This window comes from Penicillium maclennaniae (assembly GCF_028827695.1).
Source record: "Penicillium maclennaniae strain IBT 15551 chromosome Unknown utg000002l:1.0-2354659.0:1.0-2356205.0, whole genome shotgun sequence".
Lineage (NCBI taxonomy): Eukaryota > Fungi > Ascomycota > Eurotiomycetes > Eurotiales > Aspergillaceae > Penicillium > Penicillium maclennaniae.
In genome coordinates, this window is record NW_026623214.1 from 1396356 (window position 1) to 1414135 (window position 17780).

Consider the following 17780-nt stretch of genomic DNA (forward strand, 5'->3'; position numbering starts at 1 on the left):
ATAACCCACAAGACAGCCTTAAGTGGAACCTCAAAATGGCTCCCTCGACTATGAAACAATGGTTGGTGGAAAGCAAGGAGAAGGATTTCGACGGACTTGTTTTCAACAAGGCCGCGCCGGTGCCGAAAGTCGGTGAGAATGAGGTGTTGGTGAAGCTTCACGCTGCGTCGTTGAATTACCGCGACCTGATCATTCCCAAGGTACGTGATACGGGGGTCGGTATGTTGTGGATTCCGTACTCACTCGACTCTACTTTTGACAGGGTAGATATCCATTCCCCTCTAAGTTCCCTGTGGTCCCTGGATCCGATGGTTCTGGTGAGGTTGTTGAGGTCGGATCCAAAGTCACCGAATTCAAGAAGGGTGACCACGTTGCGACCTTGTTCAACCAGGGCCACCAGTTCGGCGCGGTCGATATCCCCGCGTCCGTCACCGGGTTGGGCGGTGTGATCGATGGTACATTGCGCGAATATGGCGTTTTCAACGCGTCGGGCCTTGTCAAGGCTGCAAAGAACCTGAATGCCCTCGAGAACAGTACCCTCAGTTGTGCTGCTCTCACAGCTTGGAATGCCCTGTATGGCTTGAAGCCTCTGAAACCGGGCGACGTCGTCCTCGTGCAGGGAACCGGTGGTGTCAGTATGTTCGGTCTGCAGGTATGTGCTTGGACGAGTGCCGAGATATAAATCACGGGACAATCAATTAATATCGGCTCATAGTTTGCTAAAGCCGCGGGTGCAACCGTGATCGCCACAACCTCGTCCGCCTCCAAGGCTGACAAGCTGAAGAAATTGGGTGCCCACCACATCATTAACTATAAGGAAGACGCGAACTGGGGCGAGACTGCTCGCAAATTGACTCCGGATTGCGCGGGCGTGGACCACATTGTTGAGGTCGGCGGACCTGGCACTCTCACGCAAAGCTTCAAGGCCATCAAGTACGAGGGCGTGATCAGCGTGATTGGTTTCATCGGCGGCATGAAGGGTCAGGACCAGCCCACTGTCCTGGATACCCTCAGCAACATTTGCACTGTTCGCGGCGTCTACGTCGGCAGCAAGCAGCTGATGAGGGATATGATCCGGGCTATCGAGGCCAATGATATTCACCCCGTGGTGGACGAGAAAGTGTTCACTCTCGAACAGGCTCGGGAAGCCTACGAGCACATGGTGAGTATCACTTCCATCTTCCATTGTCCTTGTGCTGACTCCATTTGTAGTGGGGCCAAAACCATTTCGGTAAGTTGACTATCAAGATTAACTAAGTGCCACTGATGGGAGTCCCTTCCAACGAATGGCAAGGCGACGATGGAGTATCAAAATCTCAAATTGGAATAATACGTACTCAATTATAACGACCATCAAAAGTATGACCTCTGTTCTGGGCAGCGATGCGAAACAGTAGCTTGTAGCTTATCAAGGCTAACAAGCTTCCCCACCTCTTTAAGTAGCCCCCACCCGTACTTCTCTACATCATTTTTATTCTGCCTTTGCCTTTTGCCCTCCAAATAATTTCAGTCGTACTCCCTACCTCAAGCCACGTAACGCGGCAAAAGCCATTCTACTCTGCACCCATTGACCAACGAGCTCGCGTCTCCCCAGATCCCGAGCTGCTACTTTGGTACCCCATCCGTGATCCCGATGGAGGTCAATGCTAGTGACGCGACTTCCACACTTCCAATCCTTGGAGCTAGCCAGCACCCCATACCCCAACGTCCAGTATTCGCTCGACCGGTCCAGATGGGCTTGTTCGCCCGAGTGACAAGCTACCCACCGCTGGGACAGACCACTTGCATCCAAAGAGCACAGAGACGATTACGGACAGAAGAAGATGATGAGGTAAAAGACAAAATTACTTTTCAACTACTGGCCATTTTTCATGATTTATACTCAAGACTCTGATTATCGCAACAGGTCAAATTTACCGTCGTCGTAGAATCAAGCGCAACTTTCCCAGCGCAGTCTTGGGAAGTCCAGATATGGCACAACGTCACCAGCTCTCAATGGACAGCTCTCCCATTGAATCAAGTTGATCCTTCGCATGCGCCATTACTGACTGGAAGCGAGGACGAATATAACCACCATCGTCATGTCTTCTCAAACAGACTCGCGCTCCCAACCGCCGGCTGTCATGCTCAATTCACCGTGCGATTCCGGACCAGTCCGGATGCGGAATGGCAATGGGCCAACCAGCAACATCCTGTCAGCGATGGCGAGCTCGTATGCGGCCCAAAAACCTCGAAGTTGGAGAGATATTGGCTGTCTGAACCGTCATCGCGTGATGCAAAGGATGAGCTTTCAAAGTATATCGATGGTCTCCCTTCTGAAGTACAGATTCACGTGAGAAAAAGTGAAGCACCTGGGTCTCTGCTATGGGAGATTACTGGAAGATCGAAATCGGCCAGAGGCAGTGTCTCTGGTATCACACGACTCGCTTTGGGTATTCCGTCCGAGGTGGTCAGGTACTTCTCATTGGTGCGCATTTGGTGTCCCTGGCTAGGACCGAGGCACGGGAGAGAGAAATTCCACTTGACGGAAGATGCGGTTTTGTCCTCTTTCCTTCGTACCGATGGGGTAAACCTTGTCATGCTGGCTGTATCGGGGGTCAACGACGTGTTGACAGTCTTCCAGTCGGGCAAAAATGGCGAAGTAGTGGTCAAAGCAAGGAATGATAACGAATCGGATTCCAAATTTCATGTTTTGATCGCGGCTGCAGAGGATTTTGAGGTTGCCATGTCCGCAGTGATATACGAGGCGAGAAAGGTTGTGAAACCGTTTGCGCAACCCACAACAATGGCGGAGGAGCAGGCTCCTCCCTCTCCTCTTGGCGATGACATTGTCATAGTCGAGAAAGACCCACAGACACAGTGGCTTACTGAGTGGGTGGACGGTCTGACCTACTGCACCTGGAATGGGCTAGGACAGAACCTGAATGAAGAGAAGATTCTTGGTGCGTTGAGCACCTTGAAAGATCATGGCATCAATATTGTCAACCTGATCATCGACGATAACTGGCAAAGCCTCGACAACGAGGGCGAGTCGATGTTCAAGCGTCGCTGGGAGAAGTTTGAAGCAAATGCAAAGGCATTCCCAAAAGGGCTGAAGCAAACTGTCCAGACGATCCGCCAGGCCAATCCTAGTATCCAACATATCGCGGTCTGGCATGCATTGCTGGGCTACTGGGGAGGCATCTGCCCGAATGGGGATCTGGCGCAAAGATACCGGACGAAGGTAGTCAAGTTAAAGGATCCATCTGTGGATGGTCCCATCTCACAAAATGTTCCCAGTGGAGAGATCCTTGCAATTCATCCGGAATCCGTTCAAAAATTCTACGACGACTTTTACAGCTATCTCCAATCAGCCGGCGTAGATTCGGTCAAGACAGACGCCCAGTTCTTCCTCGACCTTCTGAACGATCCAGAAGACCGCAAGAAGTTCATGGTCTCCTATCAAGATGCCTGGTCCATCGCTGCGCTGAAGTACTTTACCACAAAGTCCATTTCCTGCGGATCAATGATTCCGCAGATCATATTCCATTCACAGCTTCCTACAAATAAGCCCACAATACCGGTGCGAAACTCAGACGATTATTTCCCCGAGATCCCTGCATCTCACCCATGGCATGTGTTCTGCAACGCACACAATGCGCTCCTCACCCGGTACTTGAATGTCCTGCCGGACTGGGACATGTTCCAGACAAGCCATCCCTACGCATCCTTTCACGCTGCAGCGCGGTGTATATCAGGTGGACCAGTGTATATCACGGATGAACCCGGGAAACACGACCTCAAAGTTCTTAATCAAATGACTGCGCCAACAGTTACAGGAAGTACTGTTATTCTGCGTCCAAGTGTCATCGGCCGCACCATCGATATCTACCACGACTTCAACGAGAAACAGATCTTGCGCGTTGGAAGCTACACAGGCTGGGCCAGGACTGGAAGTGGCATTCTGGGTCTGTTCAACGTGAGCTCCACAGAGGCATCATGCATGGTCTCTTTGATGGACTTCCCCGGTATACACGAGGGGTCAGATGGTCAGTATATTGTACGAGCTCACACAAGCGGCAAAGTCACAAGACGCATGGAACCACTTGATGGGCAATCCCTCGTGTCCGTCAATCTGGAGCAGAAAGGATGGGAGATTCTCACGGTCCACCTGACTCGATCATTCAATATCAAGGAAAATAATTCAACTCATGTGGCTGTCCTTGGTCTCCTTGGTAAGATGACCGGCGCGGCAGCCGTTGTGAGCTCTGATATCTTCATGGTCGAGAACGGTCGCTTGCGATTTGACATCCATTTGAAGGCGTTGGGAACACTAGGGATCTACATCTCTGACTTACGTGATCGGGATATTGCTAAAGACCTTATGGTCATGATCCTTGGACAGCCCATTCCACCGAAGACCGTTTGGAAAGAGGGCGGTGGTGGTACCACTGTACTAGGTATCGACGTCCAGGCTGCGTGGAAGGAGATGAAGCTTGATAGCGGGTGGAGTAACGAAATCTTCGTCCAAATTTTCGTGGCTTAATTCATAGAACGCAGAAGGGCCGCTCGAAAAGGACCATACTATTCATATGCTGTGGTATAAGTATCTACGACTGCCAATATTTGCTGAAGCATACAAGAAAATCTCATTTATAGGCATGATTGTGAGTAAGAACATGCACTTTGATTCCATACAAGGAAAGCAAAGCTAGATTGCCGCAAAAACAATGTTCCGAGAATCTTATCGCGCGACAAAATGTCGGCGTCGATCGCGGACAACTTGAGTTGCATCTCAACCATTGTAGGTCTCGCTGCCCTTCTTTTCTACTATAAACCGGACTGATGCGGCCACAATCGGCACCGCTCGTCCGAGCGACCTGTCGCAACCCGCGTCTTCCTCGACGGGCACCATGTGGAGCGCGCAGCTTTGCCGCAGTCACGCAAACAACTCCGCTGCTTTGCGAAACTCCTCGCCCCGTTCTTTTCACTCGGCGATCTGAACAAATATTGCAACAGACGAGATGTATTACACAGGCTTATATTCAGCGGATGAAAGATGGGGAGAAGGAATGGGCGGCGCACGCCGAGGAAATTAAGGCTGGCAAGCGGAAGAACTTTGCAGCTCACCTGGAAGAGCGAGGGCTCATCCATGATGTTGTCGGGTACGTTTCTCACTGCTTATGAGGACAATGGTGGTTTGGATGTGAAAACTGGTATTGTGACTTGTGCTGACTTCTTCACTTGCTGCAGAGAGCGAGAATTGTTGCACCGAGTCTTCACCGAGAAGCGAACCGGAATCTACGTCGGAATCGATCCTACCGCGCCCTCGATGCACGTTGGACACATGTTACCTTTTATGGTATTGGCTTGGGGATACGTTTGGGGACTTCCCGTGACCTTCCTGGTGAGTTGACATGTTCTCGGATTTCTCACGATGCATGGGGCTCATGAAATACAGCTGGGCGGTGCTACATCGCGGGTCGGAGACCCCACTGGACGTTTAAAGGGACGCGATGCCGTGCATTCGTCAGTTCGTAAGGCAAACATGGCCAGCATGCACATGCAACTCAAGAAGCTGGGCTCGAGTATTGAACATTACGGTCGGAGACACGGTTATGTGAGAAAGCCGATTTGGAAGCGAGCATTGCTCAACAACAACACCTGGTGGAATTCTATGCCGTTCATCGAGGTTTTGCGCGACCTCGGCGCGTTCATGAGACTTGGACCTATGCTCGGTAGAGACACGTAAGTTTTGCTCAAATTGGGTGATCGCTAGCTCTAATCGATACCACTAGTGTCAAAACCCGATTAAATCAAGGGGACGGCATGTCTTTTGCAGAGTTTTCTTACCCTCTTCTTCAGGCATGGGATTGGTGGACCTTGTTCCAAAAAGGAACTCAAGTACAAGTGGGAGGGGCCGATCAGTATGGAAACATCCTTTTCGGCATGGATGCTGTCAAGGCCATCAGCCGGAACACGGCCATTGAAATTAACCGAAATCCCCTTGAGTCCGAAGTGGACAGACCGATTGGCTTCACTACACCCTTGTTAACGGCGCCTTCTGGCGAGAAGTTCGGCAAATCGGCTGGCAATGCCATCTGGCTCGACAAGGACATGACTTCTACCTTTGAGCTTTACCAGGTAGGCCCAGGTCTCCTCTTAACGTGTGAATCTCGAAACTAAACATGAACCTAGTTCTTCGTCCGTACACCTGATGATACGGTGGAGCGTTACCTGAAGCTGTTCACTTTCCTTCCTTTGCCTAAAATTGCCTCCGTCATGGAGCAACAGAAGGAGGATCCGTCGAAGCGTGTGGCCCAGCATCTCCTGGCTTATGAATTTGTCGAGCTGGTCCACGGCAAAGAGGAGGCCGACGCCGTCTCCCTCCAACATCGCCAGCTGTTCCGTTCGCGGTCTTCCACCGGCGAACCTTCGCCCATGCCTCGCACGCCCAGCGCTGCAGGAAACCCTCAGTCCCCAACGGCCCGATTCGAGACTCCCCAATCCGGCAACCCTTTCGCCTCTCAGACTCACTTTGCGAACATGCCCAACGCAAGGGTCATCCTTCCTAAGTCCCTGGTGTTCAACCAGCAATTCAACAAGATCCTCTGGTCCGCTGGTCTTGTCTCATCGAAGGGCGAGGGGCACCGTGTGATCACGAACAACGGAGCATACGTGGGCAGCCGTCCCGGTGACAGTGGCCCCATGTCTGATGATCTTGCTTTCACTCCCATCCGGGTTTGGCCCTCTGAAAAGACCCAGGAATACATCATGAATGACAATCTTCTGATGTTGAAGTTGGGCAAGTGGAAGTTCAAGATGGTGGAGATTGTGAGCGATGAGGATTTCCGCGCACAAGGGCTCACTGCTCCAGGCTGGGATGAGTTCAACAGCTCGGCTAAGCCCACTGACTCGGCTAAGCACACTGACTCGACCAAGTCGACTGACTCGACCAAGTCGACTGACTCGACCAAGTCGAATAACTGAGTTGACTATGGAGAGATGAGCTCTCCACTTTGTATTTCTATATAGAGTCGATGTAGCATAAATCAATTGTACAGTATTGCACCGGAGACTTGATGTATAATGCGTATTCGGTCATTCCGCATCGGAGTTTAACCTTCGTCAATCCTCTAATAATACTCGATGCAGATGTTCTGGAGCGAGTACTTGAGATGGTCTAAAAAGTATAGATGGACCCACCTCACTTTACGCGTCGACGCGATCCGCGACTTCGCTTATCTCCTATCGACCTGTCAACCCATTCATTCCAATCCCTTCCTAATCCTCCGGTTCTTATCCCCTATACCATGTCCCGAGTGTCTCTAACATCGAGCATCTGATTTCGCGTCCAAATCTGTACAAGTCGCCGACAATGGCCAAGGCCCCTACCGAATCGCCCTCCGCGACACCTCCCTCCGCGCTGAAGAGAACGACCTCGAGCGCCCAGAACATGAAAAGCCAAAAGTCTATCCTCGGATTCTTCCAGAAGTCGTCACCAGCAGCCCCATCAGGCAACAAGGTGCGCGAACCCGCGTCATCGCCGGCCCAAAAAGCATCTGAGCGTGGTGCCAGTACGGTCAAGCCAACACCCAAGAGGAGCTTCTCGAGCTTTGGGCAAGACCTGAGCCCTGTGCCCAGCAGTGATTTGCCAATTCCTGATGAAGACGAAGAGAATGGTGACATTGTGAAGGTTGGCTTATTGGTCTGTCTCTCCTACGCAATACATCGCTAATGCTCGTTTTTTTTTCTCAGAATGGCCGCGACCAAGCCCAGGAAAATACGATGTCTCCTTCGCGTCGGGTTAGTTTGAAAAGTCGGGTTTCGTATCTATGGTTCATCATACTGAGACTATATATTCTACAGGGCAAGAAGAAGATCAGCTACAAGGAGTCCGATTCGGAAGGGGAAGACGACGACGATGTTATCTTCCGTCCAAAACGCAACAACAGTGTCCGCGGCCGGGAAAACAAGAGGAGGAAGACATCGCCAGATGAGAGCGAGGAAGAGTTCCAAGCGCCACAAGATGAGGGTGTCGAATCTGATGATGGTACGTAACATGGTCACTGAAACGTGTATGGTGCTGACTGCGCGTAGAAATGGACGACTTCATAGTCGCCGATGAATCCGACGAAGAAGTTACCGCCCCGAAGAAACGCAAGAAGTCAGTCCCTCAGACCTCGCGCAAGCCGTCGGCCAAATCCTCCTCGCCCCCTCCCCCTCCAGCCGCCGATGAAGACCTTGATGCCGATCTTCCAGAAAGTTCAGGAGGCACCGCACTCAAGTGGGCATTTGATCCTGAAAACACCGAGCCCAGGAAAGAACGAGCGGCGCAGAAGTCTTCGAAGACGCCGTCTAGTGCCAAGAAGGAAAAAGCTCACGTTAAAGACCCTGAACAACGGTATCCCTGGCTTGCCAATCCTAAGGACATGGATGGTAATCCTCCTGGCCACCCTGACTTTGACCCTCGCACTATTTATGTTCCTCCACTGGCCTGGTCTAAGTTCTCTCCTTTCGAAAAACAATATTGGGAAATCAAGCAGAAGTTCTGGGATACTGTGGTATTCTTCAAGAAGGGCAAGTTCTATGAGCTTTACGAGAACGATGCTACGATTGGTCACCAGCTGTTCGACTTGAAGCTTACTGATAGAGTTAACATGCGAATGGTCGGCGTTCCCGAGATGAGCCTGTCCCACTGGGCAAATCAATTTGTGGCCAAGGGCTATAAGATTGCTCGAGTTGATCAGTCTGAATCTGCCCTTGGCAAAGAGATGCGCGAGCGTGATGCTAAGAAGGGTAAAGAAGACAAGATTATCAAGCGAGAATTGGCTTGCGTTCTCACTGCCGGTACCCTTGTTGAGGGTTCCATGCTGCAGGATGAAATGGCCACTTACTGTGTTGCTATCAAAGAAGCCATTGTTGATGAACTTCCTGCATTTGGTCTCGCATTCGTCGATACTGCCACAGGTCAATTCCACATCTCCGAGTTCGTTGATGATGTGGACATGACCAAGTTTGAGACCTTCATTGCGCAAACTCGCCCGCAGGAAATCTTGCTTGAAAAATCCTGCGTCTCGACCAAGGCGTTGCGCATCCTGAAGAATAACACGGGACCCACTACTCTGTGGAACTATCTCAAGCCGGGCAAAGAGTTCTGGGAGGGTGATGTCACAGTAAAAGAACTCGATGCTAGCGACTACTTTGTCTCAGAAGATGACGAGAATGTTAAAGCTTGGCCCCAGACCCTTCGTGATGCACGTGAGAAGGAATTGCTCATGTCGGCTTTTGGTGCTCTCACACAGTACCTGCGAGTATTGAAGATCGACCGAGACCTTATCACCATCGGAAACTTTGAATGGTACGATCCGATCAAGAAGGCCTCCAGTCTGGTGTTGGATGGTCAGACTCTGATCAACATGGAGATATTCGCAAACTCATTCGATGGCGGTGTCGATGGCACCCTATTCCAGCTTCTCAATCGCTGCATCACGCCCTTCGGCAAGCGCATGTTCAAGCAGTGGGTTTGCCACCCCTGATGGACGCAAAGCGCATCAATGCCCGCCTCGATGCCGTGGATTCCTTAAATGCCGACCCGAGTGTTCGAGACCAGTTCTCCTCCCAGTTGACCAAGATGCCTGACCTGGAGCGTCTTATCTCCCGTGTTCACGCTGGTGTCTGCAAAGCACAGGACTTTGTCCGCGTCCTCGAAGGATTTGAGCAGATTGACTACACTATGGGTATCCTCAAGGATAGTGGGTCTGGCGATGGCATCATCGGACAACTTATCTCGGCTATGCCCGATATGTCCCAGCTATTGGGTTACTGGAAGACGGCTTTTGATCGATCCAAGGCGAAGGAGAACGGAATTCTTGTTCCCGAGCCCGGCGTCGAAGAAGATTTCGATTCCTCGCAGGAGTTTATCGACCAGCTCCATAAGGATCTCGACAACCTTTTGAAGAAGGCACGGCGTGATCTTGGATCTACTGCCATCTGCTACCGGGACAATGGAAAGGAGATCTACCAACTTGAAGTGCCTATCAAGGTCAAGAATATCCCGAAGGATTGGAACCAGATGTCGGCCACTAAGCAAGTCAAGCGGTACTACTTCCCCGAGCTGCGGACTCTCATTCGCAAACTACAGGAGGCCCAGGAAACACACAGTCAGATTGTCAAGGAAGTCGCTGGTAGATTCCATGCCCGATTTGATGAGCACTACGGCACCTGGCTTGCAGCTGTCCGTGTCATCTCGCAACTGGACTGTTTGATCAGCTTAGCCAAGGCCTCCTCCTCTCTTGGCCAGCCCAGCTGCCGTCCTGTCTTTGTGGATGAAGAACGAAGCGTCCTTGAACTCGAAGAATTGCGTCACCCCTGCCTCGCCTCCTCTGTTGATGATTTCATCCCCAACAACATCAATCTCGGTGGCCAAGAAGCCAACCTGAACTTGTTGACTGGTGCAAACGCCGCCGGAAAATCAACCGTCCTCCGAATGGTACATGCAATCCCCTACTCCCCACGTGTTCACCCATAACTAATAACAACAGACCTGCGTCGCTGTCATCATGGCCCAAATCGGCTGCTACGTCCCTTGCGCATCCGCCCGCCTAACTCCCGTCGACCGCATCATGTCACGTCTCGGCGCCAATGACAACATCTTCGCTGCCCAATCCACTTTTTTCGTCGAACTCTCCGAAACCAAGAAAATCCTCTCCGAAGCCACTCCCCGCTCCCTAGTCATTCTTGACGAACTAGGCCGTGGAACCAGCTCTTACGATGGCGTTGCCGTTGCACAAGCCGTACTTCACCACATCGCAACTCACATTGGCGCAATGGGATTCTTCGCAACCCATTACCACTCTCTCGCCGCTGAATTTGAGAATCACCCTGAAATCTCACCTAAGCGCATGGCGATCCACGTTGATGATGCCGAACGCCGCGTGACATTCCTTTACAAACTGGAGAAGGGTGTCGCAGAGGGTAGTTTCGGTATGCATTGTGCTTCGATGTGTGGGATCCCGAGTAAGGTGATTGAGTGTGCTGAACATGCTGCCAAGGAATGGGAGCACACTAGTAGGCTCAAGGAGAGTCTGGAGCGTCGGAAAGGAGGCGGTTATGTTGGGTTGGGATGGTGGAGCGATGTTGCATGGGCTCTGCGCGAATCGTCGAGTGATGGGACTGATGGTAGTGAGATTACTGATCGTGGTCTGGATGTTTTGTGTAGGGCCATTGAGGCGCTTTGAGCGATTTGATATTGACATTATCGGGGGCTCTTTTCATATTTCTTATATTTCGGTTATGGTGTCTGGTATATGGTCGCTTGATACTGGGAGAGAATGTTTCTATTTATCTACAAGACAATTAAAAGAATCCTTGAATATTCACTTTTCCAATTTTCAATTTTGGCAAGGGAGTACATCAAATGAAATAGGGGCCCAAGCAAATGCAGCACAAGACCCTGTTCTTATAATGGCGAGAATATTGAAAAGTCATTTTTCACATGGTTCATTGGGAGTGGTCTTCACCATGCCAGTCGTGGAAGCAAACGCAAAAGAATCGCAGATAGTAAAGAGTTTGAACCCATCTCGGCTTCATGCACCAGTGACTCGGTGTGTGTAACGATATTGATACGCCTTGCTCTTTGACAAAAAGAAGATTTAGATCTCGTCATCGGTGACAAGCTCGGCGGCCTCCGTGACTTCAATTCCCTCCACAGCAGTTTTCAGGGCCTCACTGAGCTCAGCGTCGCCGATGTCACGTTGGGTGTGGGACAAGTTCATATCGGCAGTGGTCGCTTTGGTGACTTTACGTCTCTTGTATCGGCGCGGCCCGGCGGACTTCTCGGCCAGAACTGGGGTGTCGGGATCGGTACCAGTGGTATCAGCAGCAGCCATAACAGGACATGCTGCTTGGAAGGCAGCAAGCTTCTTCTTGGCCTTGGGGTACATGGTGCGAGCACTGGCCTTTGTGATACCGGCCAAGTTGGCGAGCTGTTCATAATCGATCTGTACCTGCTTGTTAGTTGAGATCTGTGGAATGTTCATTGGAGGGACTTGCGTGATCGGCTGGCTCACAGAGAGCAGCAAGGAGCATGAGACGGTTCTGGGACTCGCTCAGTCCCATGAAGCCTGTCGCAGCCGAAGTGGCCTTTGGGGAAGCCATCTAAATAGGAAGTGAAGTGGGCCTTGGACACGATATCAATGGTCACGTTTCTACGTGAGTCGAGGCAAGCTGAATGAGGGTAAGGCAGAATGAAGAATGAAGAGCGACTCACAGGATCAAGTAGAGATTTGAAGAACCGTGAGTGGTGAACGGGACAATTTCGATTGTCAAGGAGACAGTCCGTAGAAGTGTAGCAAAGATGCAGAAGACGCAGTAGGGCTGGATAGGCTTACGCTTCAAGGGTGCAATGGCAAGTCAGTCAATGTGGATTGAACGGGAGAGAATAAAAAGAGCAAGAGGCAAGCATTATAACCTCGAGTTCCACAGCGCGTACTTGGCCGTCTACGGTTTCTTAATCACGAATTTAAAAGAAGATGAAGAGAAGCATAAGCGCATACGTCGACGTAAATAAACTCCAAAGTGCAGAGCTTGATTGACGAGGTAAGGGTCAGCTCGTAGGACAGGTGCTTCGAGGCCCCTAGGCGCGTTGCCAAAAGAGAAGATGTCTCTTAACAGCCCTAGGGTCATTATGTGAGAGCGAATTGACATAGATGCGAGGGGAAAGGACTCGGAAAGTGACGGGGAAATGAGAGTAACAAGTTACTGGGGTGTATGAGATACCTATGAGACGCGAAATGAGTGAGCTGCAGAGATATGAGTAACAAGACCCCAGACTTCGGAAAAAAGAAGACTCACAGTTGGATCCATGAGTACCTCTCTACCGGCTTCAATGTTTACAATTTCTGCTGATTTTCTCGACTTTCCTTCTAACATCTTCATCACGGACAGATGCCGGTTCTGTAATCCCCATCATAATTTAAACAAACCTTTCTGAAGGGGTGACGGAAAAGACAGGTGCTGAATAACCAGATCTCCACTCCTCATCGAGACCTCTCCATGGAAGATTCTACAATGCTTCCGCCAAATCACAATAACTTGTCTGGCACTGAAGTCTAATAGGTCCTACTCATCACTACATCTTTGCAAGGATCTCTTCTGATCAAGATCATCTTCAAATCAGAGTGCAAAACACCCGCTGCGAGCTTTTGTCGCAAAAATTCGGGTTTGGCCTGATTTCGCAACACAAAGACACCCGATCAGCGTTCACACATACAATACATTCAAACCTCTGGACTCAAACGATGTCTTGCATAATCTATAGTTGTCAATGAGTTTTCCCCAAATGTAACAAAAGTCATTCAAGTAATATGTTGTCTCAAAAATCTACATTTGGTGGCGAACAGTCAACCGAGCATCCGTGGCTTTAAAAAACTCGGGTAACCCTGTACCTTCGTACTCAACTTCCTCGGTAATCATTTTGGCAATTGCTTGGGTCAACGTAAATAATTGCAGCATACCGGCACCATTGAAGCCCGCCAAAATCCATTGGTTCTTAGATCCAGGGACCCTTCCCACATGAGGTAGTGCATCTGGTGTGGATGCCATGACTTTGCGCTCGTGTCAGCATCCTAGCGTACACAGGCGATAGAATCACTTACTACCTGTCCAGACCATGTCATGTTCCGCAGCGGCATTCTCCCAGCCATGGAAATGATCAGCCATTACAGAATCAAAATGCTGCGTAGTCTCATTGTTGATCAATGTCGTATCATTAACACTGTTCCACCATACATGACGATCATGTTCGTAGGTCCATTTTGCGCCACCAAGCATGATTGTTCCGTCCGGTCTTGGGATCAAGTAGTCTGCGTAACGCGAATCGAAATGAAGATTGTAAGTGTTGGTAAGAGGCATAGGCGGTGTGAAAGATGGAGATGGAGACAGATGCGAGTTTTGTCCTTTGAATGGGGTGATGACTGATTCGTATTGAGGGAGCAGGGCGGCAGTATAAGCGTTCGTTGCAAGAATGGTCTTTTTCGCCGTCAATAGTCCACGGGAAGTTGTAAGAATGTTTTCACCGTTATCTTCTTCTTTCACGGCTGTGACACAAGTTTCTGTGTATAACTGACCACCTAAATCTAAGGCTTTTGAAAGCAATGCTGTGACAAGTTTATAAGGCCATAGCGACGCCGCGGGGACCTTCAAGGCGCCCTTGGTATTCTTGACACCAGTCATCTGAGGCAATTTGTCAGTAAAGGGGCCATCCTATCGCCGAGTAATGTATTACAACGGGGAGTACCTTGTCTGACTCTTCTTTGTCGATCCATTGGACCTCTTCGACCCAAGGCGTCCCTTTGGCTAGTTCAGCAGAAATGAATGCATACATTTCCTGAGCATACTTCTCATCAAAGAAGATGTCAAAAGAGTGAGTTCTCAAAAATTCACAATCAATACCCTCTCTATCAACTACTTCGTTTAGAGCAGTGAGTTGATTCAGCTGGTGATGAACCATTTGAGCCGCAGCTTCGGGTCCATGAGTTTCGGCCAGTCGGTGAACGGTGGGCATCGCCAGCTTAGTGTGGCCGCCTTTTTAAAAGTTACAGTTAGGATAGGAACAGTCTACACGATGGTCTTTGGCTCACCATTGCGCCCGGTCGCTCCAGAACAGGCCTGACGCGCCTCCAGGAGTATGACACTAGGTCTTTCGGGGCCAATATTTGGGTTTGATAGTATATGGTAGGCTGTCGCGACTCCGGACATTCCGGTGCCGATGATGGCTATATCGCATTGTTTTGGGAGGTCGTTGGAAGTGCGAAAAGAAGCCAGAGAATGAGGCTCCTTCATCCAGTAAGACTTCAGTGAGTTCTTCACTGGAAAGAGCGGCTTATGGGTAGACGCCATTTTGATAATTGGATGTTTGCAGTGTCAGTATCCCCAGAAGACAGTTGATTTAATCTTGACTTGACAAATCGACAAGACTCGCTGAAAGCGTAATACAGCAATGGTCGACTATTCAACATAACATCTGTTCTCTGATCCGACACTAGCTCCGAGCTAGACAGTGAGGGGTAGAAGGCTGTGCCGGGCGGCCAGTACGCCTGTTTCGGCCACAATACACTATCTTGCATAGTATTCAGACATTTCGGGGCAACAAGCCCCCATCGGACGAGAGACGGCGTCCAAGGCCAAATGCCACACAAGCATAATATACATTGATTGGAGATCATGACAAGGTATCTAGAGCTATAGTATATATGGTACAAGGCGGACGGACAGGAGAGGGAACCCGTCAATGCCTACTTTCGAAGCCGCAGATGATATGTCTCTAGCGCCTCCTCGGTCATAGGACTTGGCGCACGAACCATAGCATCGTCGCCACCCTTGCCAGTCTTCGGGAAAGCGATCACATCACGCACAGATTCCTTACCCAGCATCACAGCAACAAGGCGATCGAAGCCCAATGCCAAGCCAGCGTGCGGCGGACATCCAGCACGTAGAGCATCAAGAAGGTGCTCGAAGTCAACCAGCCGCTCGGGCTTCATCTGGAGAATATCACGGAGAATGAACTCCTGCACAGCAGCATCGTGGATACGGCGACTACCACCGCCAAGCTCGACACCGTTCACAACGAGATCGTAGTGGTCTGCAACGACCTTCGTGGGGTCTGTAAGGAGCATATCCACGTCGGCGGGAGTCTTGGGAGCTGTGAAGGGGTGGTGTGTCGATGAGAACCCAGCAGCACCGCCTTGGCCTGGTTCTGAGTCGGAAGAGGGGGAGAACAGAGGGAAGTCAACGACCCACATAAAATCAAAGCCTGTGGGGGCCGGTGAGAAACCGGTTGAAACTGCATGGGCGTGAAGGGCACGGCGGAGGTCACCGACTGGTGTTGAGCCACCGGCAAAGGGGGCGCGAGGGCGGGCTTGAATGATGATCAGGTCGCCGTGATCGGGCTCGAGAAGTTCTTCGATCCGTTCGGCGGCTTCAAAGCCAAAGGGCTGGAGACCGCAGAGAGGTTGCTTGCCATTGTAGACAAAGACACCTGGGCCTCCATCTGGATTGTTGTTAAAGGGAGCCCCCGCTGGGGAGTCCAAAAATTGGCCAATGAATTTGAGTGTTTCGGCAGGATCATTATCCTGACTCTCAAGCTTGAAAGCCTCGACAATGGGATTTTCCAGCGGAGAAATTTTCATAACAAGATCGGCGGGGAGCAGGTGGTCAAGACGCATAAGCTCCATGCCGTATCTTGTATCAGGCTTATCGGAACCATACTTGGCCATAACCTCCTGGTATGACCTTCTGCGGAATGGCCCTTCAGGAGCCGGATCCTGCATCAAATTCGACCAAAGCCGTCTGACCACAGCTTCAATTGTACGCATCACATCCTCGCCGGTAGCAAAAGACATCTCCAGATCCAGCTGGGTGAATTCCGGCTGCCGATCCGCTCGAAGATCCTCGTCACGGAAGCATCGAGCAAATTGGAAATATCTCGGAATACCGCTTGCCATAAGGATCTGCTTGTACTGCTGCGGACTCTGGGGCAAAGCATAAGCAAGTCCCGCTCGGCGGGTTGGCACCAAGAACTCGCGCGCGCCCTCGGGTGTAGACTTGAACAGAAGTGGTGTCTCAATCTCGACGAATGGCGGTTGGCAATTTTCCAATTCCTTTTTGCATTCATTGCGAACTTCGGCTCTAAACCTTAATGATTCACGTAGTTCCCCATCAGACCGCAGCTGGAGGTAGCGATGTTCTGGCGCAAAGACAGTCTCGGGCGTCATGATAATATCCTTGGGGAAATCATTCAATGGGTAAATATCCTCTAGTGAAAGCTCCCACATGTCTTCTGCAGACTTTTTTCCCGCGTCAGTGTCCTTGCCCTTTTTCTTTTGGACCGTGCCGCGTACGGCGACGGGACTATGAGCATTGAGAGACTTGAGCTTCTCGGTAGCGTGGGTTTTGCCGAAGGCGACCACTTGTATGCTGTATTTCATCGTCGGGTCCGTCAGGCGGACGAAGGATAGTTTCTTGGAGAGGTCGGCTCGCTGGCCTAGGTAACCGTGCAAGACGACTTGCATGTTGGACTCGGCCTGCCAGAGAAAGGTCTGGAAGTCATGGGTAGCCGATGGGAATTCCACTGCATGAAAGAGCCCGTTTTAGTAAACGTAATCCCGAATTTGAACCTCAGAATGTACGCTCGAGAAGCTGGAGCCATACCAGCTTGTTTGTATGCTTCCAAGAAGCTCGGGAGCTCAGTCGGAGCATGTTGCTCGCGGAGACGGACCGAGCGATGAAAGCGACGCACGGTAGGACTCTGTCGTGGCCACGGCGTTGGAGACTGACGACGCAGAGACTGGGCAAGATAACAGCTCGAGCGGAGCCTCAACGGCACCCGCACACCTGCAGCCAACATCATTGTACGTACATTCAAAGATCATCCGATGCTGCGATATCATAAAACGCGGCAGAAAGTAGCTCCACCGCCCGTCCAAAGCAGCCTAGCGCGGGTGTTTAATTAGCGCGCGGTCAACCGCATTTTTTTCTTTTCTTCTTCATCCTTCCAAGTTTTTACTTGTGAGTACCCCAAGTCTCTAGGAGCGGATTCCCCGATTGAATCATTGATTACTGACTGTTTCCAGATGATGAAAGCCTAGCGTGTACCATATGATATCTATCTCTCCCTCTGAGACGAGTGGCTCTCTTCTTCGGGGAGCCCAAGGGCTGCTTGACTCGAGGTGGAGGGAGGGTGATAACGGCGTTCGGCACACCAACCTTGTTTACAACACGGACGCTTTACGGCATCTCTG

The 17780-nt window shown here is 50.8% G+C and overlaps 6 protein-coding genes across 6 annotated transcripts; 3 read left to right on the plus strand and 3 right to left on the minus strand.

Moving 5' to 3' along the window:
• Positions 1 to 35: 35 nt before the first annotated feature.
• On the plus strand, positions 36 to 4525 carry N7477_001753 (putative raffinose synthase protein Sip1; the record flags this gene model as incomplete). Its single annotated transcript, XM_056963416.1, has 5 exons — positions 36 to 200; positions 263 to 652; positions 716 to 1162; positions 1595 to 1831; positions 1907 to 4525. The coding sequence occupies 5 exons, from the start codon at positions 36 to 38 to the stop codon at positions 4523 to 4525; spliced, it is 3858 nt and encodes a 1285-aa protein (XP_056826335.1).
• Positions 4526 to 4824: 299 nt separating this feature from the next.
• Positions 4825 to 6969, plus strand: N7477_001754 (tyrosine--tRNA ligase MSY1; the record flags this gene model as incomplete). The annotated part of the gene is made up of 5 exons (XM_056963417.1): positions 4825 to 5144; positions 5233 to 5386; positions 5441 to 5727; positions 5778 to 6123; positions 6178 to 6969. The coding sequence occupies 5 exons, from the start codon at positions 4825 to 4827 to the stop codon at positions 6967 to 6969; spliced, it is 1899 nt and encodes a 632-aa protein (XP_056826336.1).
• A 388-nt stretch (positions 6970 to 7357) lies between these two features.
• On the plus strand, positions 7358 to 11219 carry N7477_001755 (mismatch repair ATPase MSH6; the record flags this gene model as incomplete). Its single annotated transcript, XM_056963418.1, has 6 exons — positions 7358 to 7675; positions 7738 to 7785; positions 7849 to 8032; positions 8080 to 9503; positions 9530 to 10471; positions 10524 to 11219. 6 exons carry the CDS (start codon positions 7358 to 7360, stop codon positions 11217 to 11219), a joined length of 3612 nt encoding a protein of 1203 aa, XP_056826337.1.
• A 414-nt stretch (positions 11220 to 11633) lies between these two features.
• Positions 11634 to 12020, minus strand: N7477_001756 (putative histone h1.3.; the record flags this gene model as incomplete). Its single annotated transcript, XM_056963419.1, has 1 exon — positions 11634 to 12020. One exon carries the CDS (start codon positions 12018 to 12020, stop codon positions 11634 to 11636), a length of 387 nt encoding a protein of 128 aa, XP_056826338.1.
• Positions 12021 to 13362: 1342 nt separating this feature from the next.
• N7477_001757 (NAD(P)/FAD-dependent oxidoreductase) lies at positions 13363 to 14880 on the minus strand (the record flags this gene model as incomplete). Its single annotated transcript, XM_056963420.1, has 4 exons — positions 13363 to 13586; positions 13638 to 14214; positions 14279 to 14565; positions 14622 to 14880. The coding sequence occupies 4 exons, from the start codon at positions 14878 to 14880 to the stop codon at positions 13363 to 13365; spliced, it is 1347 nt and encodes a 448-aa protein (XP_056826339.1).
• Positions 14881 to 15275: 395 nt separating this feature from the next.
• N7477_001758 (aspartate--tRNA ligase MSD1) lies at positions 15276 to 17389 on the minus strand (the record flags this gene model as incomplete). The annotated part of the gene is made up of 2 exons (XM_056963421.1): positions 15276 to 17110; positions 17191 to 17389. The coding sequence occupies 2 exons, from the start codon at positions 17387 to 17389 to the stop codon at positions 15276 to 15278; spliced, it is 2034 nt and encodes a 677-aa protein (XP_056826340.1).
• Positions 17390 to 17780: the final 391 nt, after the last annotated feature.